Genomic DNA, 24,951 nt, shown 5'->3' with positions numbered 1-24,951 from the left:
CTTTGAGTGAAGCCTATCCCACCTGCGACCTGCTATCTTCCGTTATCAGCCATGAGAACCCATGGCCGCTTGACGAGCAAAGTGCGGCGTTGAATAGATTCTTAAAGCCGCGTTAAATCCTCAGCCTGTAGAAATTGTTTTAAGAGTACTATTCTCTTTATGTGGAGTAATTCCTAGGCTTGACCAACTAAAAGTAGTGACCGCAACGTAAATTGTTTGCGGCGACCTAACATGGAACACATGCTGGTAAATATGTATTTTTTTCACATCACAAAAATCACTTACTGCTGTGTCATGAGTGATTAAGTAAAAGTTTGGGAGCTTTGCTTCGGCTGTCAGGTCAGGTCATCCTTCCTTATTGGTGTTAAATCTTCTCTTTCTAAAATCTGTTTATTTGGGTTTCTTTAATGTCGCATGATATGAAGGCGATCAAGTCTTCATTCTGCGTCATTCTGACGGTGTCGACAAAATGTACTTAACAAATGGACAATTTAGCTCCCAAAAATTGTCAACATCATTCTTTCTGTCACTCAAAAAAGAAACCGTTTTGCACACGCAGCTATTAACCAGGTGAGCGTCATTTTGTCATTGCTTGCCTATGAAAAGAGAAAATGAAAACTCGTGTGCACCTTCACTTGCCCAAACGACTGTCAATTAACAATGAATAATTCAGACGTCTGTACACGATCTGCATTTGCGACATTACGTATATTTCAACTTGTGACAAAGACTTCATTGCACGTTTATGGTTCTACATAGAAGATGAAGTAGCTTATGTACAGTGTAGCATCCTATGGTGCCGCTACTTTCTCTTAACGGCTCTTATTGCTCAAAGTCAAAATGATCTTTACGAGATTCTCTATTAGACAACGGGAAATAAAAGAAGATGGTTCGTCAAGGATCAAACGCTACATTGGTACAAGGGAAATCGCCCATAGAGATCGCTCTTCGAGTATGCTAGTTGCTCGACTAAAATCACGATCATCGGATCTGTGAAGACTGTCCAGTTACCTTGGTTTGATGAAGGTTTGCTAAGTCTGAATCTGATCAAAGGTGGCAGTCTTGTTGCTGGGTATACCAGTTGGCTAACTTTGACGCTCACTGGACCTCCTTTATAAGCATCTCTCATCTCCCAACATAGTCACACATTTTTATTTCCTCAAACCCTATTCACTTGATGGCGGTGGCAGTATCTTTAGCAGAGTTTCCAGAAGTGCGTATCCAGTGTCCAATACGTGAACTAATTCTTCGACTTTCTGTAATAAAATATGTGAGTATTAGAATATCAGGTTTTCACACAAAACATATGCTACGAATCAGTTTTTGCAGATTTTGGCGTTTTGTGTCTTTTTTTAACAAACCATTTTTATTGACACAACAAAAGTACATCGACTCTTGTAAGGTTTTCTATACATACAATGAAACAATTGGATACAATAGAATTAATCTGCGTACAAGTATATGAATAAAGCAACATGTTGAGTTTAACCTATCATTTACAATACCGGTTTACTGGTTTACAGAAGTGGTATCATACGGAATGACGTATGTCAAGAAACAGTCTTAGCACAGGCTCAGTATAGAAGTTAAAAATCCAAGAAAAAAACTACACTGAAACGTCCACTGTCTCTTTACGCGAATTTCTCAACAACTCTTGTCCTGTGTAAACGCGTTTCTCAATCGGGACAGAACTAGCTGTAAACGCTTGGAATGCGTATTGGTAACTTCCAGCTAACGAACTGCGGTAAGCATCGATCTTTGGTGTCATCAAATTTCCCTTGACTGGACGTTTACTTGAGGGTTAGATTCTGCAGACGTACATCGCTATCACTCTTACTTGTTGTAGTTAGGCCATACTGATTTGATTATGCGGATGACATATTCTGGGCACTGTAATATTGTGCGAGCATGCGAAAGAAAAAGGTGCCACTGGGCAAAAAGGTTCCCTTCATTGTGAAATCTAGGTGTTCAGGAAGGTTTTACAGATGACTGAACTTACAGAACATGTTACTTGTCACCATAGGTGACACCACAATTTCATTCTCAGACCAAATACACAATCTCTCGCTATCGGGGGCTTATTGGGCCTTCTATGGGCCTAACCAGTGGAAGGGACGTTAGCCTGGCGTTTGATTTAGTCAGGCCACATGGGTTTGGTGTGGATGTAGCAGTACAGGCATCTTTGAGGACAGAGGAAAGTGGGGATATCCGCCAAGACATGTATCCTCTTTTATCTGGTATAGGAATCTAAAACTATCAACTGTAAAGTTGCATTTTGTCTCATAGATAGTACTGAGTATTTGTCGGTCAACTGATCATTCGATGCACAAAAGGTTTGGTGACAAATCTTACCGTTGGTTTTCTATGTCAGTTTTTGGTGAGTTGCGACTGGAAAGTATGTGTTACTCTAGGCGCTGCTTGTCTGTGATTCCGCACACTGCCGTCGCAAATTCTGAGAATCAAAGATAAAAAAGCAAGAATGTTGAAAAAATGTATAAAAACATAGATATCAACACATGTCTCTGCATGGCAGATAGTGGGAAGTTTAAACTGTATGAATGTTTATAAGTAGGTGTAGTAAACATACAAACAATATGTAATCAACTTTGTAATTAATAACATACCACGATTTATTATTTTTTGTGCGTTATGTTGAGTTTAGAATATCATTATGCCATTACCATGATACTATACTATGATGTGATTGTAAAAGAAATAAAGAAAATCAACTTTACCACTGATGCAATGATCAGATTAGTGGTCCAATATCAGAGAGGCCAGTTTGTGTTGATTTTTTTTAAAGTATCGTCACATCATCCAGAGACATAATTTCAACACAATTTCCCTAAAACAGGCGATAGCAAATTCATACGATTGATCTCCGAATTCATTAACGTGAATTAGAACGCTTATGACCCCTCAGTCGCTTACCCTCGTAATCTATTTTGCCGTCACCGTCTTGGTCGACTTCCCCTATCATGTCATCCACTGCATGGTAAGGAACACACACGTCAATTCAGTTCAAAGATCATCGGTATGATTATCTATTACGCAATAACCTAAAATCCCATGGTAAAAGCAATAGACCTCGGACTATTTCGAATCCACGAGGGTCATTTAGTTTTACGGTCTGCCGGCATGGAACGTAATCTCGATCTTCACTTGAAAGTTCATCTGTGTTGGTAGAAGTCATTCTGAATGGAGGTTTTAACTGTAAAGGCCAACACAATAAATTGGACCTCGATCTTTGCTCAGTAGCTACACGCGCGATTCTGCATGTTGCTATCACATTTCCATAACAGTTACATCAACCAAAATACATATGTCGTCGTTAAACGCACTTGAGCTCCTGTATACTATACTTTCCATTTTGATAATTTTATCCTTGCCATTTTTAAGTATTGAAAGGAAGTATATATTTGAAATTAGATCCGGTGAAAACTATGGCAATACCAATTTTGAGTACAACACATGCGGTGATCATGGGAAGATTCCTTGTGAATAACATATGGAAATCAATACCTTCCTCCTCGGTCAGATCTTGGCCCAGACAATTCAAGACTTGTCTAAGGTCCGAAGAAGTAATGTAGCCGTTCCCTTCCTTGTCAAACAACTTGAAGGCTTCCCTAAGTTCGTCTTCCTCGTCTTCGGGCAGACACACGTCCGCCTCTGCCTTGAGAATGGACGACAGAATCACCACGAAGTCTTCAAACTGGATTGTCATACCGCCTGGGATGGTGTTACAGAAGGTATTTGTGAAGTTTACTTTTCTATATCCATCGGGAATACTAGTATTTTAGTATCGTCGTGGTGCAATGATATCTTACTACTTTTTCGTTCTCAGCTGCCATTGTCTAAAGTTACATTCTATGAACATCTAGAATACAATGGCTATCTTGATCATCGTACAACTTTTTCGTCAATACTATCGCATGTGCCAGTAATGTAAAAGAAAGCAAAATCAGTTTTGAACAACAGGTCAAGGGAAAAAGATAGAAGTAAAGAGACGGGAAAAATAAATAAATTCACAGCACACGTGAGCTGTCCTTAGCCATAGAGAAACCGTAATAAGAATAATAATACAACCATTCTTCTGCCTTAGTTATGCTAAGGTCACATTTCCTAACAGGGGCCCGGCCGGCCGGTTGGCGGAAACGAAACATCAACGTGTGTGTCAATAAATTTGCACAAGCTATGCTCTTAAATAATTTTGGGTACGTTTTGTGTTTTGGTTGTCTTTTCTATCATACCTTTCGTTCCAAAAGACTGCCCGGCCGGGCCCCGGATCGGAAATGTGACCCAAGCATTAAGCAACGCTATGTTGGATGAAAACCCGATTTATCAGATAAACATGATTAAACAAAAATAGAGTCATACCCTGTCGATCTCAATTCATTTTACAACCTATTTACGGGCAACAGAAAACACTATAAATCCTCATACACGTTAAGTGAATAAAGTGGCACCAGCAACACATGCCAAATTTAACACTATAACGCTGCTGCAAAACGCGTCATTAATTTACCAATATCGCCACTGTTAAATAAACGCCATCGTTGCGTGGAAATTGAAAGAGCTGAAATGACCAAAAATGTATTGGTGATCCTATCACAAATGAGATTAGACAGACATATTTGGCACGTGCAATTACATACTCTGCATTACAACGGCATCTGTTATGGCCGATAAGGTTGTCAAGGTACGCTTTGGTAGTTATTACCTTCGCCCAGAAGGTTATGTTTTACCGACTCTCTGCTGGCAGGGCCTGTCCCCTGTGCCCTAATCTCCAAGCAGATCTAACGGTTGCACAGACCGTATCCAACTTGCATTTAATGCACATGATTTGCATGATAAATGAGATGCACTCATATGACATCTAAGATATACAGATTCATATTCCAACGAGTTTGACTCTTCCGAATTCAACAAGCTAACATGGTGGTTGTGATGTTCCGCCCAAACACCCTATTTGAGAGCTAACGACAACTTTTAGAAAATAACAACATGATAAGGTTATTGACATATACACTTGATGACAGTGTTGTTTCTTATCTCCACAAAGAAAACAGTACAGTTCTTCAAAGAAACCATAGATGTAGAAGTTATGAAATGGATTTCTAAAACAAAAAATATACAATTTGTTTTTCAAATCGAACAAAAAATATCGTCGTTCAAGAATTGACTAGCGCTTCTTCCTTTGATGGAAATATTTATTTGTAGTTCTTCAATCCATGTAGACACGTTTTTCAAAGGATCTAAAGCAAAGAGACTGAAAATTCACAATGTACTAGATGTGAACATGGTATGCAAATGTTAAATTTGTAGTGGTGTAATTGTAATTATGATAACGAAAAGTTTATTGTATATCATCATATAGCCAGGTGTCGTTGACCCATCAGAAGGTTCCATTTACGGGTCATTATTTTCCCATATTCACCCCCATTTTACGGCTCATTATTTTCCTATTTTCACCCCCCCCCCATTTAAGGGTCATTAATATCCATATACTACCCGCTTTTTCCAAGGTTCCCGTCAGTCCAAGTTTTTGTAACGTTACCATTACATTTGAATTTGATTCTAATTACCCTTCTGACATAGACAGACTAGTAAACGCACAGCGATGATTAATTTAGTAATGATAAAACTACATACAATAAATACAATCGAAATCAACGGTAAATCCTGTAAATAACAGCATCGACATTATTTCTGACCCCCCCCCCCTATTTAACATATGGTACAGTCCTCAAAGAAAACAAAGCATGCGTGGCGTGTTTAATGTACATGTATGACAATGGTTATATGATGATAACGTTAAAGACCCGCTTTCCTTCTGACTATACGATGACATAACTCATTGTTGGTTCCTAGAAGTATACCCACCTCAAAAACGACCGAGTCCGCGAATAGAATTGACAATGAGTTACAACACCGTACAGACCCCAGGGCGGGTCATTAAGCCTATATTCTTGCTCAGAGGCTAAACGCAAGTAGAAGAAAAAAATAGATGAAGAACAATGACATATAATTGTTCTGATTCAAATGCTAACTTTAAATCGTAACTCTAGACCCTAAGCTAAAATTGATATTGCTAGTAGACCGACATTAAGCATGTGCGCAAAACTAAGAGGATTTAATTAAAGTCTTTAACGGTTTGGTCCGACAGGGAAAACGGGTCAACGCAGATGAGCTGTCATGCTACAAAAACAAGACTTATCGGCACGATAATGATAAACCATCTCTATTAGCATGTACAGTAACTGCAGACGTTGAATAGATAATTTCGGTGTCAAAGCACAATTATACAATTTATGAAGATGCAAGGGGCGCAAATCTGATCCAGACAGCGATCCTGGTAATTGACTGTATCAGATCATAAGGGTGGAAGGGCAGGAGCTTTTCAGTCGCAAAAATCAGTTGAAAAAGTCAGACAATGTCGATATTCATATTTTACGTGTGCATAACACACTATTATGATGATGATATTGCTTGACGAAGGGATTGGGGCTGCTTTTCCTCCTGCTTTCTTACATAATAACAAACTCTGAATCATTGTTCTGTGTGTTTCATATGACCGGTCAACATCGTCCGCGCCCAACCCTATACCCTAACATGGCATCATCTGTTTTAATAAATGGTGCCTTAACGTGTACATAAATAGACAGCTCGACAAAAATGGTTTCGGACAAGTTTTCAGAAAAACGGATCATCCAGAAATTGCAGTTATGGTTTGTTAGATATTTCAAAAAAGTTAAGAGCTGGTCTCAAATTGGATCAATTCATGCAAATGATGTGTATGAAAATATGGTCAATGTTTCTACAAGAATGTTTGATATTAAACACAAACATTGTCGCTGATGAGGCCTAATTACGTACTAATAATGTATATGAAATATATCTATTGGTTTTTAATACGTTCGATGTTGAACCTCGTACCATCAGGATCAACTTCATGCAGGAGTTCCCTCAGGTCCTCCTCTGACGTGAACTGGCCCATGTCCCTCATGGCTGTCCACAGCTCCTCAAGGCTGATCAAACCGTCCCCATCTTTGTCAAACAAGTTGAAGGCGTCACGATACTCTAGAGGAAAATTAATGAGAAGTGAAAATTTATGAACACAGCAAATCTAGAATGTAGTCAATATAACTATTCCTTACATTTGCCAAGAATGTTATGTTTTGGTAGTAGTTGTGGTTTCAGTGCATGTTGCTGAGTGGCGTAAACTGAGGAATCTATACACCCTCGCCATACACCACTTTAGAATGATTTAATTTGGGATTCTTGGCCAGTTAATTCTATTTACTTGAAAGTCTTGCACAACACTTCACAAACTCGTATGCAGCGTCCATTCTGCAAGTGGGTCAGAGTAATTTTTGGGCGTATCTTATTACCTGGATCATTGGATGTCTAGCCTTCATCAACGTGATCTTAGATCACACACACACACACACACACACACACACACACACACACACACACACAAACAAACAATAAATGAGCAATATCTCCATTTTTCTGGAAGACAACAATATGATGATACTATCATACTATCTCTACTACATCATTATTAAACAAAAGAAAACAGTGTTTTGGTGAACCTCTCTTTTTATAATCCGTTTTTTCTTTTCCCGGTTTTATCAGGGATACAGAAACACGCCCTGCGTGCCACTTCCGGTTATAACCGGGATAAGGTATTCCCCAGAAGAGAACAACTTTGCGTGCGTGTAGCGCTAAAAGCCAGGAAGTTAGGGGAGTTATGGCCGCCGGCTGCTTCGCGGATTTCGTGGGGGAGGTCAGGGGTCAAACATTTTGAATTTTTACTTGGCTAAAAATCTGGCAGCTTAAGGGAAGGTTGACTTTCAACCTCCAAAGCTTGCAGTATTCTTCTGATCTAGGCAGGTATGTTGCGTTCCTTGACTATATGTAAGACCACAGTCACATTCGTCCTATGACTGGTCTACGATTGACAATTAGAGTCGTCTTACTTAGGACAGTGCCGCATATGCGTCATACACAATTCAACTGTTGTGTGATGAACAAAAAGGTCATTGTATGTCCTTGAGGACGGTCGGTTCTGTCTGAGCCTCGCGGAGACCCCTACGACAAAAACACGTTGTGGCAACCTAGATCTAGATCTTGACTTTCCCTTCATAATTACGAACCAACCATAAGTTAAACATATCAACTAACGAAAGCTCAAGTACGCCGGCCGTCGACAGGTTTTAGCTTCCTTTCGAAACGTATTAGTCATAACGTGCACATAAGAAACCTCTTTTTCACTTCTAAACTTGTTGACCACATTTTGTTACCTTTCCATTCCGCAGAACCGTGTTTTGAATCCTAACCTCAGTGCAAGCGGGGCAAGATTGACGAGGTGGCCTTTTCAATGCTTCTCTATTTGCCGCCATGAACAAATGTGATGTATTATTCTCCACTGTGGATTATTCGCCGTGGCAGTCGCACAAAGGTATAGTTAATGTTCGATTCATCGAAAAATGGAGATATTGTTTTGGATCTGTATGTGTGTGTGTGTGTGTGTGTGTGTGTGTGTGTGTGTGTGTGTGTGTGTGTGTGTGTGTGTGTGTGTGTGTGTGTGTGCGTGTGCGTGTGTGTGTGTGTGTGTGTGTGTGTGTGTGTGTGTGTGTGTGTGTTTCCGGATTTTCGTAGTCAGCATAACTCATGGACCGCTGTAAGGATTACAATGATATTTGGTATGTGGGTAGGTGTTGGGAAGGCGAAGTTCAAGGTTGATTTTGGACCCCTGGGTATGTGAACTTCGTCCTTCAGCAGAACTTCCTTTCTTGTATTTTTTTACCTAGACGTGTCATTGTTTTTTTTCGGTGGCAGATAGCTTGTGATGTAAGAAAGACGTGCTGTAGGTTTGGGGCTCCTAGCAATCTGCTCCGGAACTGCAGGGGTGTTTTTGCCAAAATTTTCCAAGGAGAATAACTGAACAAATGAATTACGGATTTCCGTGATATTTGGGATGCAGATAGTACAGAGATGTACATAAGAAAGTACATATAATGCTAATTGAGACTTGATTTGTTATGAAAAGCTATATTTGCAGTGTTTTTCATTATAGCACACAAATTTATGTAACATATGTAGTTTATGGTAGGTGGAACATTAACAGATACCAATTATGGAAATAAATTCCTTATTTGCATAATTGGACTTTGAACATTGTGATCTGTGTAAGTTATTTAAAGGTGTACATAACCCAGCATAGATTATGTAAATGTGGAAGTCATTTGCATAACCAGAATATTTCATGGAGATATGAGGTCTCCAAACTCTTGGCTGTAGTAATTCTCCAGACGAAGGAAAAATTAATTCGTTTGTCGATTGCAGTATGCTCCTCCTTAAGCTTTAGCTGTCTATCGTTTAATCTTTCAAAATAGCGAAAGATATAGTTAATAATGCAAACAGGGCCAACTCACGCGATATGAAAATCTACACTCCAAACTTCAGACTCGTTATTTTACTGTGGTGAATCTGCTTTAGAAACAGTAACACAGGGAGAAAATTTAGGGAGAAAGTGCCACATTTTGCTTAATCTCCTATAGCTATTATTCTCACAAACCGCCAATTACCTACCATTATTGTGTTTGCCAATTGACATCCTCCCCAATCTAATAAATTACACGAGCCTTAGCCAACTGTGTCTCCTAGGGTATACATTCCGGAGGTTGGGTTTGAATTGAATTTTGAATTTTAATAGAATAAGATGATCATCATCAACATTAAGAAAGAATACTGTCTCGTCTCTCTTCGTTACGCTGCTTTTTTGGAAAGGCTTGATTTCATCATGATGACGTCGGACCAACTATTTCACGTGCGCAAACCTGACTAAAGGCTAAGCAATGCACGCGGAGATGCAGGGTTTGATATTAGATAATAAAACATTTCGCGTATGGAACATGACAGGTCCTATCAAAGCTCCTTGTGCAATGACGTAAAGAAGCCTTCCGGGAGCGTCTTATCACGTTATCAGACATTTGCTGAGGGAGTCACTAGGAGTGGAAATAAAGAAGCTATCGTCTCTTAAACGATAGTATCGTATATCTTGCATGTAAAAACCCAAGACAAAAAGTGGCTAACGAAAATATTTACAAAACTATTTTTACGCAACTCTTGCTCGAAAGGTATCACTGTTATTTTTACTAGTATGACCGCAATGCAAATTTGCAGTTGCAGACATACGCCTTCTTGCGTTATATATATGGCCTCCGTCGGTTAATATTGACCATGGTGAAATCCTAATTCACAACAGCCTTACATCATCGACTATGGCTAAACAGCCCTATACAAGAATGGCAGTCTCTGCCACATAAATCACATCTGTAAGCTGACTCAGTTCTGTTGCAAAGCTCTTTTCTGCGGATCCGCTTTTCTTCTGCGCTGTGCATCAGTCTGGCTTCTCCTGATTTCAGCTGTGCCACTTCTTGCGTTAAACACTAGATTTCAGACGTTGCTGCCGCACACCGCTGTTGAAGGTCTTCGGGGTCGTTTCTAGCGACGCAGTGATTTATTTCCACTTCTCCTCTACATGTTTATCAGACCTGGTATCACTTAATACCATCTCCGCCAGGCACTGCTGATCTCAGGGTGTTTTACGTCCATCGACCTACTAGCTACAGGCCTGTCTATCCTGAGGCCTAAGAAAAAAATCATGTGTTTTCGATTACGGTCCTGAAAAATAGGCTCGGTAGGTAGGGATTCTATTCTTTGTTTTTTTGTTTTTAGATTTCGACCGAAATTGTCTAGCAAATACACTGTAACAATGTAAAACTGAAATGCATCAGGACACAGTATTTTTCAACACCATATTGTAATTATACAAACATACGTTGTACAAGGACAAGTGTATTGATAAACTCAGGGAAAGAGTGCACAATCTTAATCAACTGTTCAAAGCCTTAATCTGTTACAGAGTGCAAAATATAGGAGTTCTGTTTCGAATTTCAGCAATTTCAAATGCCAGATTGAAACCTTTATGTCCCCTGCAAGTGGTCGACCCAGAAAAGCCAACTGTCGACAGGTTTTTGCTAGGGTCGGTCTGGTAACCGGAAACACAACACTTCTTTTCCTATGCCTTATGTTATTTCAAGAAGGTGTAAATTAACCCTATACATTACTGTGCTTTACTCGACATGTAGTTTCTCACACAAAGGCTGGTGTATCTGAACTAAAGTTGTCAATCTTGCTATTCACCAGCAATAATCCAATAGGAAAAACAATCAGCATTGCAACAACAACAAAACGATTTCCAGTTTTGCACCAAAAAAAACATTGCATGCAATAAAAGCAAACTGACCCCGAAAGTCGATTGCTCCAACAATCTTGATATCTGAAAATGCACGTCTCCGTAACTACGACGGACACCGTGGCATCGTATTGTGCTCGTCCTGCATCAATTGGAATCATTAAGCTACGGTTTGACAAATCCCCTTTATTTGATACGGCTTGTAAGCACCCCTCTGTAGGCGAGTATTGTGTGTTATGTATTATTCAAGGATGATCTGATTGTATATTCGCATCTCAATGACTGTCGGGGAGAGCATCGCACCGCGTATTGAACAAAGACAAATACCCTCTCCAATGAGTCTGAAGTCTTGGAGGTTTTCCGTGAACTACAAGATGGATATGGGTACATAACTTATAAAGATCTCAATAAAACTATGCTATTGGGACACAAACCGTTTGTAATATCATCTGATTTTGGCTTTATTTTTGGCATCCAGGGCTATTTTTGTCATTCCTGAAATACCTACCTACGAGCATTTATCTAGGGGTCTCCAGAGTTGCGGTTATTTCCATGAAAGTCATAGTAAATGAAATTGTGATGACGGTAATTATAAGACTAAAGATTGCACTCATAACAATGCCAATTAATATAGCATCAAGGGTAATGGAACATGAAGGAACGAACGATAGAACATACAATAATCGGAAACCATTTGTAAGACTGGAAACAAATAATTCCAAATATCAGAGAGAGGAATAATGAGAATTCTGGTACTAATGACGGGTTTCGATGTTACAAGATGAAACGAACCTGTGGAACAGAGAAGTACCCCTCGCTCCTGATTTGAAGCGCAATTGCAGTCCTTGCAAAGTAATAAGACAGTACTATCATGCGGCATCGGCGCAACAGGTCAGGGGTCCTGGGTTCAATCCCCAGACCCACGCCTTATCGTGTTCATTTCCCTCCTTCTGTCTGAAATTGATACCTTCTGCAGTCCACTGGAGCATACATAAAAATCAATAAGCCTCAACCTACCGCTCCCAATTGTACAAGCATCAAAGCATCGCACCACGGCGTGAGGTAACGTAGCGGCCTTTTTCACTCATTAAAATACCTCCACATACGGCGAGACAAGCTGAAAATAGAACATTAGGGATTTGCTCCTTTTTCCACTTTTTAACATAATATGATATGATATATTATGATATGATATGATATAATATAATATATGACAACATGTCAGAACAAATGGTAATCGATGTCAGAACTAGAAATATTTAGAATATCGAACAACTGTTAGAAAGTGTTCTAAACAATTAACGTTACTTATCTGAATTCGATTTTTATAAATGTGTTGAAAATGTTAGAACAAAAGACAACAAACATCCACGCGGTAATGTGGAAGTAGCTCTATGATACATGTATGATAAATCATAATTGTTGCAAATTCCTGCCCGAATGCTAATTGCAAATAGCACACATAAAAGAACAGGGTACAAAATAGATACAAAAGCGGCTAAACTAGATTATACAAGCGTAATTGTCTATAACTAGTGAAGGGTTTGACTTCTCTTTTGTAAGCAATGGAAGACATAATGTCCCACCATAGGAACAAGAGCACTAGGTTAATGGTACTCTGGTGGCTGTATGCGCGAGTAAAAGATAGGCCCACTGGCGCAGGTATACATCACCAACAGTCCTTAGAGTCCCAATATGATTTTTATTTTACCTCTGGCCCTGGGTGTAAAATCTCATCATATTGGTTGGTTAGAAAACTTAACGTAACGATGGCCCGTAGAAAAACGCACATCTTGTATTGTGACACGAATGTTTACTTTGGAAGGTACACTGTTAAAGTCAGATATTTAGATGTGCCCACGAGGGGAAGAGATGGCCATTAAGTGGCTAGTTAGTATTCTCTACTTGTCCCTCTGTGCAGCGCTTTATCCCGGATGGACTTACATCGACTGATGGAGATTTGGTGAGATTGGAGGTAAAATGGGGTCAGTGATATCATGAGATTCTACGGCTGAAAATGCTTTTTCTTTGCTGTAAGATGAATTTTGTCAAATGTCAGAGGTACACTGCACTAAACACAGGACAGAATACATTGGAGAACGAAATTGCAGAAATGAGGCGATGTCACTGGTTAAGTCCACAAAGTACTTCTAATACAACGAAGACGCTTAGCTACATCTTGCTTGTTAGATACCCAATGAAAAACAAACAGCGGACAAGAAACAGTCACGAAGAAGGGAAGTTGAAACCGCGGACATGGCCAGAGATGTTTAGAATTCTTTCTTGATAGTTAGTGATACATATGTTTGTATATCAATCTGCGTAGTATATAATACAATTTTGGGTTGCCCCATGCTGCATTACTGTATCCTAAGCTTGTTTTCAGTCAAACACCACTTCTGTGATGGCTCGTGGCCCATCCCTGAGTGCTGACGGGCACGGCCACAGATCCCAGCTTAGTTAGATACTTTCTAACGTAGCCCACCCGACATTCACGTGATATCACTTTGACACGAGGGCAGCATATATCTTTCCTCGCAGACGCTTAAAAGCTTTTAACTGACGTTCCAGTCGAAAGAGTGACGTAAGGCTATTTGCTGCTTAAGCGTAACGTCTGTGGGCTGGTATTTCAAAGATAGTGAGGTGCGCAAACTTATTTGTTGGAATCGTTTTATCTGTTCTTTGCAGCCTGCCAAAACAGCGAACTTCGCGTGCTTTTCTTACTGGATTTAGCATGGGGAGGACGATACCTCCTGGTATATGCAAACCAACCACCCACCCAACCAACTAACGAACAAACAAACTAACTAACTGACAAACTAACCAATAAACAAAAAATGAACAACAAAAAAACAGTAATGGATACCCTGCTAATGCTTCGGTCACATTTCAAAGCCGGGGCCCGGCCGGGCTGTTTGAGAAAACAAAGAATAAAAGACGCATATCAAGGATATAACGTATGGTAAGGAATAATTTTTCAAAAGTTTTGTGTGTTTTGTTGTCTTTTATGTCATAGTTTGCGTTCCCACAAGCTGCCCGGCCGGGCCCCGGGTTGGAAATGTGACCCTAGCATAAAGAACAGTAGTTGTAGATCAAAACATATTTTTCCCAATCTTTTGATTTAAAACCTAGAAGGCGGGACCTGGATCTTTATGTTGAGATTCTAGCACGAATTCAAAACCAAACAACGTATAAGAAACCTTTATAAGTTTATTACAAAAGGTAACTGTGGCATTTAGTTCATCAAACAGCATATGATTACAGGGCCACTACCATTATTTCTGTGTATTCAGGTGAAGGCTATTTCAATTAGAAAAAATGAGGATGGTGCCGTGGATAACGTGTGGAGACTTTTTTTTTCATACCATTATCTGAGTCCATTTTCAGTTTCATTGTAAAATCTACCTACTGTAGAAAGTAGTAAAGTAGAAAACGACCCTTCCACCGTAATGAGCTCTTTGACAGTTTGACTGACAACCCCCTTACGTTGTAAGCTCCGTGTATGTCCTCCGGGCCCTGTCCTCGCCACATTAGTGATCCGGCGGAAATATGCAGTGCAACCAGCAAGGCTGACACCTGAAATTGCCGTGAGAAGCTATCCGCTGCCACACCTACTTAACGACTTGACACCAACCTAATCTATCATTGACGGTTTAGTTTGAAGGTCTGCTGTCTCACAAACTAAGCCTTAGACGGTGAACTCCATTTTCCGTCTCCCTTCATAGTGGTAGTGAAATATCGATCGAAACGGTGGGTTCTAAATCTCCTGAAGGATCACACACATAGCCATGTACAGAACGTTATATCATGTTAGTTTGTAGGAAAGGATCTTAAAACAGGCCCACCACAGTAAATCATATTGCTCATGGCGTAGTGTTCGGCACATTGACGGTTGAATAGTGCAAAAGACATGTTCAATGTGATAGGAAACTTGAACTTTATTTTGACTTGAAAAATGTTTAGGGCCATGGTATAATAAACTCAGCACAAAAAGTTTGGAAACTTAACTTTGGTCGATCATATCTCCGTTGTTTCTTGATCAATTTCAATGATTTATATATCATTGAAAAGCTTGTGTGATTTTATTTCCCATGATACCAAACTTAATATGGTTGTAAATCAATGCACCAGACCTGCCTATGCGAGCAGGTCACATAAAAAAAGTGCCCAAATTACCCTACTAATGTCAAACGCTCAATTCAGTATTTTTCTTCTGCTGGTAGCACGTGGCTTTTGTACGAGGGTAATATGAAACTTAAATCAACAAAACACATTAATATGAAAGCCAGGGTAGTCTTCATACAAGGAAAATAAATGCGTAAAGGAGCCTCAGTTATGATGAAGGTGGCTTAATACTGAGTACACACGCCATGCACTGTCGCCACAGCCCAGCACATCCTCCTCATGCTTGTCACCAGTTTTGCTACGCGGCCCCTGGATATTCTTCCACAAGGAGTCGTCGCAGGTCGACCAGTGTTGTTCTGTTGATCATTCTTGCATGCACAGCTCACCCAAGCTGACCAGTGATCACAGAGTTTGAGACTGTTTTCAATTGTGTTGAGATCTGGGCTGCAGGAGGGCCATTCTATCCGCTGTATTCCTGCATCCTTGAGGTGGTCTGAAATGGCTCTCATTCTGTATGGACGTGTTGAGTAGATAAAGGCACTAGCTAGGAGAGCAAGGATTGACGTCTGTACTCAGTGCTTGCCTGGTGGGAACTGATATAGATGGACAGATGTCCATCCGCTTTATTACCAAGTAATCAGTAACAGATGTCTGGTGTCTCTTGACCACCAGGGATAGACTGCTCGTCTTCCTGTTGTAATTACAGTAACATCTTGCACACTAAATGTCTCCACGACAATACTCCCCCGTACACTTAGAAGTGGTCCCCACTTCTTTAAAATTACTCGTAATCGGCAGAAGGCACGATCTAAGTATGACAGTTTAAAACGGAGAGGTCAGATACAATAATATAAACAGAGATGGTAAGGTAAACATTGCAATGCCATAAACGGGCAGGGGTGTGACAAGTAATTGACTTCTTCCGGATGATGACAAAGCCTCACAGACGGGCTGCTGCTGCGATGATAGAGACAGAGGCGTCTGGGTACTTCAAAGCACGAACATAAAACAACAAACATAAACAAGCAAAAACAGGCTTCGCTACTGACATAGCAGTCAAGTACGAGCAAGTTCTACGTTACCGCAGCATGGTTAACGCAGTATCCGACATTACCCAGCTTCAGGGTGGTCGGCAAATATCAACTCACAATCATGTCACGTCTAGCATAGAGACCGTCCCGTAGGCAAATCAGTTCTATCTAGGAAAGGCATCATGCGGTCTCAATACAAAACAATACAATATAGCGTCCACCAGGTGGATCCGTTTCCCGTAGGCTTACGAATAGTCCACCTGGCGGGTCCGTCACCCGTAGGCTCACGAACATACAAGAACACAAGACATCGTGCAATAATAGTACCTAGCTACAAGTAAACCACAAAAGTTCGAGATGTTGCACAAAGTTCAGTGGTCGGGCAGGATACGCGGAGAAGTACTTTTTCACAGTTCGGCTAGTTTTCCCGGTAGAAGGTCACGCTGGTTATCACGGATGGGCAGCGACGGGTTCCGTCGTAGGGGTAGTCGGGCTGAGTCGCGATCAAGGCGGCATGGTGGGTCAGGAAGACGGCAGCGTAGTCGGCAGGACAGCGCTCACGGGGTCTTGCGCACGTGGTCGGCGGCGGGTGGCATCAGGACATCGGCGGCGTGCTCTGGCCTCAGCGACGGCGAGCAGGGAGTCCGGACGCCTGGGCACATGGCAGACGTGGTCGGCTGGCAGGCTGGCTTGGTTAGAGGGCGGCATGGAGACACGTCGGGCGAGCTGGGTCGGTGTGATACGGCGGCAGGCTGGCTAAACGGACGGCGTGGTAGCGTGGTGAGTCGGGGCTGCTGGCTGTCGACGTGGCACGATGGCAGGCAGAGCATCGTAGCACGGACGGAGATTGCTTGGGTAGCCGCTGGTCTCGCTGCCGGGCGACTCGGGGGGCATGGTAGCTGGCCAAGGCTTGCGTCGAGGCGGGTTCGGCCGTTCGAAAACGGCAACCACCGCTATGCCACCAGTGTTGAGTAGATAAAGGCACTAGCTAGGAGAGCAAGGATTGACGTCTGTACTCAGTGCTTGCCTGGTGGGAACTGATATAGATGGACAGATGTCCATCCGCTTTATTACCAAGTAATCAGTAACAGATGTCTGGTGTCTCTTGACCACCAGGGATAGACTGCTCGTCTTCCTGTTGTAATTACAGTAACATCTTGCACACTAAATGTCTCCACGACAGACGTGCACCATCATCTTGAAGATCTTGCATATTGCAGAGGTAAGGATCTTGGAACTGTGACTGGATTGAGAAAGGTGTCTCTATGTCTTGACACATCGAGGTTGCTTAGGATGATTAGCCTAGTTTTTCCTCTGGCAGTTAACGTTGTACTGCCCCACACTATGACACTGACTTCATCCAACAAAACAATCAGTCAGTCAGTCTATCTGTGCAACAGTCACTCAGCGTAGGGTTCTCCTCGTTGCCCACATTTTTATTTACCCATCCAACAGTCTAAATAAATCTACTCTTATCTGTAGCTGTGAACATAACATTCCTCCACACACTGTTCCATTCACGATGTGGACAACACCACCACAAATGGGTTTGGCGCTGCGGTGAGTGTTTGACACTAGCGTGGAAATTTGGGCACTTCTTTTCTACAACCCACTCGCGTAAGCAGGCCTGGTGCTCACTCCATGAGATTGCAATTATAAAGAGTTGGGTATCATAGGAAAAGAAATTACACAGGCTTTCCAACGATATATAATGCATTGAAATTGATCAAGAAACAACGGAACTATGATCAACCAAAGAAAAGTTTCCAAACTTTTTGTGCGTAGTGTATATTTTCAATCTGTCGGTTAACCGTCGTTTCAGGGACCGTTTTGATAAAAAGTGCAGTTTTGCTTCTCTTTTATTTCTATTTTGACATTAGGTATCCTTCTATATAATGAGGAACCGTTTTATAGGAAGAGGAGCAGTAGATGTCCACATGTGATAATGAGCAATTCACCCCTAGTCAATGTCTGCGTTAATGAACTTGTACGTTTATGCCCATCCAACACTTGTACCGGGTAGAGTGTAATTATGTCTTACCTGACAACAAATCAATGGCAGGCTGTCGTCTATGGTTCCGGGCATCTGTTATTACATGTTCGTCTTTTGACAAGCCCGATACAGTTGTGGCCGTGTGCCAAGGAACAAGGTAATTATAATGCATCCCAACTTCATTTGGAGGTAGAATGTCGATGGTCTGACAGTATCGACCTCTTTTAAGATCTAAGTCTTTGATAAATCTAGACTACAGGCCGTGTTTTTACACAGTGTGGGAAATACGGCAAGTACAAGAGCATGTGCTGTGCTGTGCTGTGCTGTGATGTGTCATGGTTTGATAATCCATGATTATCAGACATGTAGCTCTAAGCTGACCAGTATGCCTCTGGATATCAAATCTCTGGTAAGTCCGGGTACATTTGTAAGCATGGTAAATGCTGACGTCTGTGTACATCTTCACTGACCGGTTATAGCAGCCTTGCAGTGAGAAACCTGCCGTTCTGACACAAACCGAACATGCATGACAAATGCACAGCCGCCAGACGTCATCCACTCCATTCATCATTGTAAGCCCTCCTCCTTTGAGGAACTCGCAGACTTAGAAATCTCAACAACCCAGGCCGACCTCTCGAAATTTGCATCTAATGATACATGGAGGCATTATTTGAAGGAGAGGGATGACGCAAACTGTCGTAATCTTTGCATATATCATGTTTTATTAGCTTTTCTGTCTTCTTTGACTTTGTGCAGTCTCTTCAGTGCTGTTTATAGGCTGGTATGGAAGCCTGATATGTATGTAATGTTGTTTTTATGACTTTTGACCCCCTTCATAACGAAATTTCGACGTTATTTTCCTGAAATGAATGTAGAGCTAAGGTTATAACAGAAGTACATTGGTATGTCCGTTTCCTGCATTATTCCATGTAATGGTACAGATCCGAAAAATGACTAAAATTAACTATTATAACAGTTGCTATTTTTGAACATTCAATAAATTCAATGTTCAAAAATATCATAGTAATCCATCAAAAGGTCAGGAGTTGTGCTGACTACAAAATCCGGAAACACACTGACACACAGACAAACACGACAAAACATATACCTCCCTTTTTCGTGTCGATAGTAATGGTGCCAATAAGGTACACTTTAAAGTGAAGTTAGAGCGACTATGGTACAATCAATGAGCCAATAACGAGACGCCATTGAAGTAAAAGAAACACACGCAGCTGTGTTTGTTGATAGGACACATCGTTCTCACAGAAATCAATTCCCAACTAGATGTGTGCCTGTGACCTTGACTGATGTCATGGCGTACTTAGCTTGCCTAATGGTGCATTCCCGGAAGACTGCCGACGTCTAAAGTAACCCACGGCCATCCTTACTGCAATTACATAGACCTCTTGTGTATATCAGGTATAAATTTTGAAAACAACGAGGTGTCCAGGCACCTTGACTTGCACACTAAAGCCACTCATGACTTCATAAAAAAAGTTAATAATGTCATGGTTAAAACAGTATGACGTTTGCATGAAATATACGTTCTTATTATCTTACATGAGGATGGGGGAATGATGGTCTTCTCGTCCTGGTAAAAGGCTTTAAAAGAAGTTCGTCTACTGTTCATACAGCATATCAGCATCATCATCAGTCGGCTGCGAAGCTGAGGATGATTATGACTATTTTAAAGCCACGCACTGATATAAGTACAGATTACTTTATCTTGGTTATCAGTAGCCCCCCCCCCCCCGAGCTAGTGAGATGCTCAATGTGCTCCTGAGTCCTGTCATATGCCTCCCCACGCCACCGTCTTCTCACAAGACCAAAGTCATATCTTGACTTCATGGCTTATGCTCCCTCAATTCTCTCTCTCTATCCCTCTATCTGTATCCCATTCACTCACCCAAACTTTCTCTCTCCCTCCCCCTCTCTCTCTCCCACTCTCTTTCTCTCTCCCACTCTCCCCCTCCCTCTCTCTCCCAACGGATTATCAACATGTAATTCCATTGTCCATAATCCATGCCCAAGAGTAGACAGCCTATAGATTGGCTGATTAAAGTAGACCTCAACTAACGTGAGAAACATGATGTATTATCGAACTTGTAGTTGTACTGTACAGAATGCTAATTACATACAGAGGCGTAGCTCTACGAATTGTTAGTAATAAAGAGTCGAGATATATTCTACACAATTTTTGCCAAAATGGTGAAATGTACTATATGTAGACAGTTGGTACAGCACAGAAAGAAACAAAACAATGTCAGCCCAGTCAGAGCATCTACCACCTTTCATTATCAACGTAATCATTTGAAAACATATCAATCAAGAATAACCAAATGAGCGATCACAGAGAATCCTATAGGGCGGGCCGCGGGATTGTTAAATGGGATGAACGATTCCGCAGATTACCAGCTGTCAATAGGCCGCTGAGGCCCCAGGCATCATTAACGTACAGTAACGTTCAACCGTGAATTAGGCTTCGTCTCTCTCTCTCCCTCTCTCTCTCTCTCCCTCTCTCTCTCTCTCTCTCTCTCTCTCTCTCTCTCTCTCTCTATATATATATATATATATATATATATATATATATATATATATATCAAGTTGCTAAAGCAACCAATTGCTAATTTTTTTTTCATATGTATATATATATATAGAGAGAGAGAGAGAGGGAGAGAGAGGGAGAGGGAGATAGACAGACGAAGCCTAATTCACGGTTGAACTTTATTGTATGTTAATGATGCCTGGAGCCTCAGCTATTGCTACATATAGATATATTGCTACATATAGATATATTGCTATTGCTACATATAGATATATATAAGTTGCTAAAGTAACCCATTGATACATCTGGATTGCTTGTATATATGTATACGTGGAAATGAGAAATGATATAGAATACGAGTTGTTATGTGAAGCGACTGTAGCTAGGTAGTGAGGCTGATGATAGCAGTTATACCACAAGGTCGGACACGCTATGAAGAAGAACTGTGTGTTAGTGGGGCTGTGCGGTGATAGGGGATACGTTAAAGCCTTCAGTTGGTACTTATCGCACAAGACAGCTTGCTAATCACACGGTCTTACCTTCCAGCTGGGGCCCCGATATGTAGCTCTGGCTCGCAGAGGGACTCTCGGTTTTGGATGTGTTGGACCCGGAATTCTCCTCCTCGCCCGTGCAGTAGCAGCACAACATTTTAAGAGATCCCTTCTTCCCCGTTCAGCCTTTCGTCACCCCAGACGTCTTGAGAGCATACATTTGTTTTCAGGAAACCGGTGGTTGTAGTAGAACCGCGACCACCTCTCACCGAGCGTCTTTCTACGCTAGCACGGATGATGATAACGCGTTAGAGGAAATCAAATGTCACTGTGTTGTAGCCACGGTGTGCTCCAGCGTTATTTCGCGCGCTCCCAACGCGCTAGGACAGAATTTGGCTTCATCTGTAGGTTCCTGCCCTTCGGAAGGAGCTGTCTGACGATAAGTTTTCATAGGCTTAGACTAACTAGGCTGACAGCGCTTCGATATGCATGCTGTAGACTGCCGGATGTGCTCCCTCGGAGGAGGCAGGATATTCGCCTCGTTCACCGCCCGTTCAAACAACACGATACGGGCTGACATTAACCCCCGCTGACTCACTCTTTCCTCACTACGCCAGCTAGCTCGAACCTGATTAAATTCAAGCACCGGTTTTTCGGTAAAGACTCTTCTAGTGACGTTGCAAAATGATACGCTCGGCTGGATTTCACCCTTTTCCATCCATTCTTTTTTCTTCTGCTTTATTTGCAACCCTACCCTCTGGGCATGTCATAACAGTTTCCGCCTACTAAAGGAAGAAAATACGCGTTTTTTTTCACGGGGACTATGTGAGTAGGGTGTAGATCTTTATTCCCGCCTGCTGCCTAGGAAGTCCTTAGCGAGCATATCTTATTATCTTCGCCAAGAGGATTATGTTTTGGGTAGCATTTGTATGTGTGTATGTATGTAGATAGCTTGAGTGATGATTAACATAATTAGATACTTATTTTGCAAATATGTATCTAATTTGCATAATTGATGAAGAAAGTTTGTACATCCGCCGCATTTCATGATAGGACTCTCAAACATGTGACATATGTAACTGAGGAAGAAATATTGATAGATATCAACTATCAAATATTCAAATGAAGACCTACTTTGCATAATCAATGAGAAACTACTATAATTTCATAGTGGTAAATTACTGCAATTTCATACTTGTGGCATTTGGAAGTTATGTGAATATGAATATCGTTGAATTAAATCATGCTGATAAGTACCTCATTTGCATAATTGTTGATTAACGTTATCATACCCTTCTTTGTTAAGCTCAAAATTTGGACAACTGCTTTATTATGATGATCAACTAGTATGAGTATAATCAATGAGAAACACCCATAATACGTCAGTCATAAATGTTAAAATCATTTGGCGAAGATATGAGGCCGTGGAACTCTAGTTTTATGAATGTAGTGCGTAGGAGGAAACATTTTGTCTCAACAGAAGGTAAAGGAAGACGAATGTTCTAATTATTTCGGTGATTTACAAGAGAGGCTGTCACCGTGTAATCCTCGCACACATTGTAATTTATACAGCAGATAGCGGTTACGTTGTTGTTAGCAATTTCGTCACTTCTCAATCACAACCTCCAATCGCAGACGTCAAAGTAGTTTTGTACGTTTGAAGCAAACCAGGATTGGTAATATGTATGTATACACGGGGCCTTCCTCATTAATTGCTTCAAAAGTGGTTGACGTGAAGTGAGTGGGAAAATTACCCAGAATATCTGCTGTATATATAGGCTAGTTTTCTTATAGCGTAGCAGTGTTGGATTTGTTCATACTGTGAGGAAGGATGGCTAGATTCATTAATGTAAAGTTGAAACTATCATATACCGACGCATGTCATAAGCTGACATTTTGGTTCTTGTATTTCAGTAAGGAATTAATGGGGTGGATGGGAAAATGAGACCCGAGATCTTTTATGAACTGCTGGCACTTGCCGAGATGGGTGCTATTTTGGGTGCTATTTTTTAACTGTCGTCTGTTTGTGTTTTCGATATATTTTTCATGTGCTAGTCACATTCACCGTAGAGTAATAGGAAGTGACCAATTGACACATGTAATGTTAATCATAACCTTATTTGCATGTTCAACGGACTACGGTTTAACAAGACGTTCGAGACACTAAATATTTCAGATCTTTAAAGTCTTGTTACCTCCATGAAAAATTGAGGTATTTTTATGTGTGTGTGTGTATGTGTGTGTGTGGGGGGGGGGGGGTTGTGTTTCAAAATATTTATGTTAAGCATAACTTGAATATCTTTACTAAGCTTTCTCGGCATATATGCCGTGACCCCAGGAAAAATATTTATTTCCGAGCAGGTTCGATCAAAAAAGTGTTTAAAATATTGTAATTTTCGGGTCCGAAATTTATATTTTACTATGGTTTCCACCCCAAATAAAGGGACAACGGACAATACCGATAAATACATCGGAAAGCAGCAGAAAACCGCTTTTCGCCCATATGATTACATTTTCTGTCCTACTTTTCTTGGCGGAATTGTAGCCCATCGACCTGAGGGTGTCGGCCTACATACGAAATCGTAAAAAACTCCGGTCCGAGACCTTAAGTACACAATGAAATGCAAATTATGCAAATAAGACTTGATTTGCCGAATGAATGAGAAAAATCTATACATGTATTTACAGAATAGGACTTACTGACATATGTTATTTATGGCAGGTGGAACATGTGCAGATAACAGTTATGCAAATAGGGGCCTGATTTGCAAAACTGATGCCAGAGTGCCATAATTCCTTTGTGGTAATTGGTTGGAATTACATAATTGTAACATGTGTATGGGGTAGTCGTCTGGGCTACTTAAAAGAACATCGATGCGCTGGAGATGGTCAACACAACGTGCTGCCCGCTTCAAGATCAGTAACTATACGGACATACTGATGTGAACGTTGCAGCGCTCCTACAGGACCCGAAATGGGCTTCAGTCTAGTCACGACGTCATGGTGCACGTATGGTGATGATGTACAAAGTCACAAACGGTCTCGTTGCTATCACGCCCACTCGTCTCACCTCGGCGCACACACGTACCCGCGCCAACCACGCTCATAAGTACAGAACTCTACAACCCAAGTGTGGCACTGCAAAATTCGCCTACTTCGCCAGGACAATACCCGAGTGGGACAACATCTCCGCCCACGTAGTAGACAGTCCCTCACCGGACACCTTTATAAGAGCAGGCTGCTGTCATCCCACATGTAACCCAGACGGTGCAGCTGCGCCTCCTCCGTCTGCGTGATATCCCTGCCAGGGAGTTTGTAGACTATGAACTAGAATTAGAGCTAAATGTGTTAGTCAGTTGAAGGTGTACATCAGTATACATAGATTAAGTAAATTTGCAAGTCATTCATATGAAATGTAAACATGCTATTCTGCTGAAAGTAAGGACTTTCACACTTACAATATATGTAATTTTGCTAAAGAAGACCATCATTTGAAA

At 41.2% G+C, this 24,951-nt stretch overlaps 1 protein-coding gene across 2 annotated transcripts; it reads right to left on the bottom strand.

Moving 5' to 3' along the window:
- Positions 1-689: 689 nt before the first annotated feature.
- On the bottom strand, positions 690-22,179 carry LOC136432259 (calmodulin-A-like). Of its 2 annotated transcripts, none has more exons than XM_066423355.1 (6): positions 21,503-22,179; positions 6,937-7,080; positions 3,523-3,729; positions 2,932-2,988; positions 2,353-2,452; positions 690-1,256 (listed from the first exon to the last, which is right to left on the bottom strand). In XM_066423355.1, exons 1-5 carry the CDS (start codon positions 21,609-21,611, stop codon positions 2,403-2,405), a joined length of 567 nt encoding a protein of 188 aa, XP_066279452.1. In that variant the 5' UTR covers positions 21,612-22,179; the 3' UTR covers positions 690-1,256; positions 2,353-2,402. The 2 variants fall into 2 exon arrangements, with proteins under 2 accessions (XP_066279452.1, XP_066279453.1); XM_066423356.1 differs by lacking the exon at positions 21,503-22,179 and adding an exon at positions 12,062-12,246.
- Between the last annotated feature and the right edge of the window lie 2,772 nt (positions 22,180-24,951).

Source organism: Branchiostoma lanceolatum, chromosome 4 (assembly GCF_035083965.1).
Source record: "Branchiostoma lanceolatum isolate klBraLanc5 chromosome 4, klBraLanc5.hap2, whole genome shotgun sequence".
NCBI classification, from domain to species: domain Eukaryota; kingdom Metazoa; phylum Chordata; class Leptocardii; order Amphioxiformes; family Branchiostomatidae; genus Branchiostoma; species Branchiostoma lanceolatum.
This window is presented reverse-complemented; position numbering and strand designations above follow the sequence as displayed.

Excerpts from the sequence above, each read along its gene's own strand:
- LOC136432259 (XM_066423355.1), bottom strand. The coding sequence starts at position 21,611 with ATGTTGTGCTGCTACTGCACGGGCGAGGAGGAGAATTCCGGGTCCAAC. Across the intron at positions 2,989-3,522 it reads AGATCTGACCGAGGAGGAAG|TGGATGACATGATAGGGGAA; the intron begins GTATTGATTTCC and ends CTTACCATGCAG. Across the intron at positions 2,453-2,931 it reads CGGCAAAATAGATTACGAGG|AATTTGCGACGGCAGTGTGC; the intron begins GTAAGCGACTGA and ends TTTGATTCTCAG.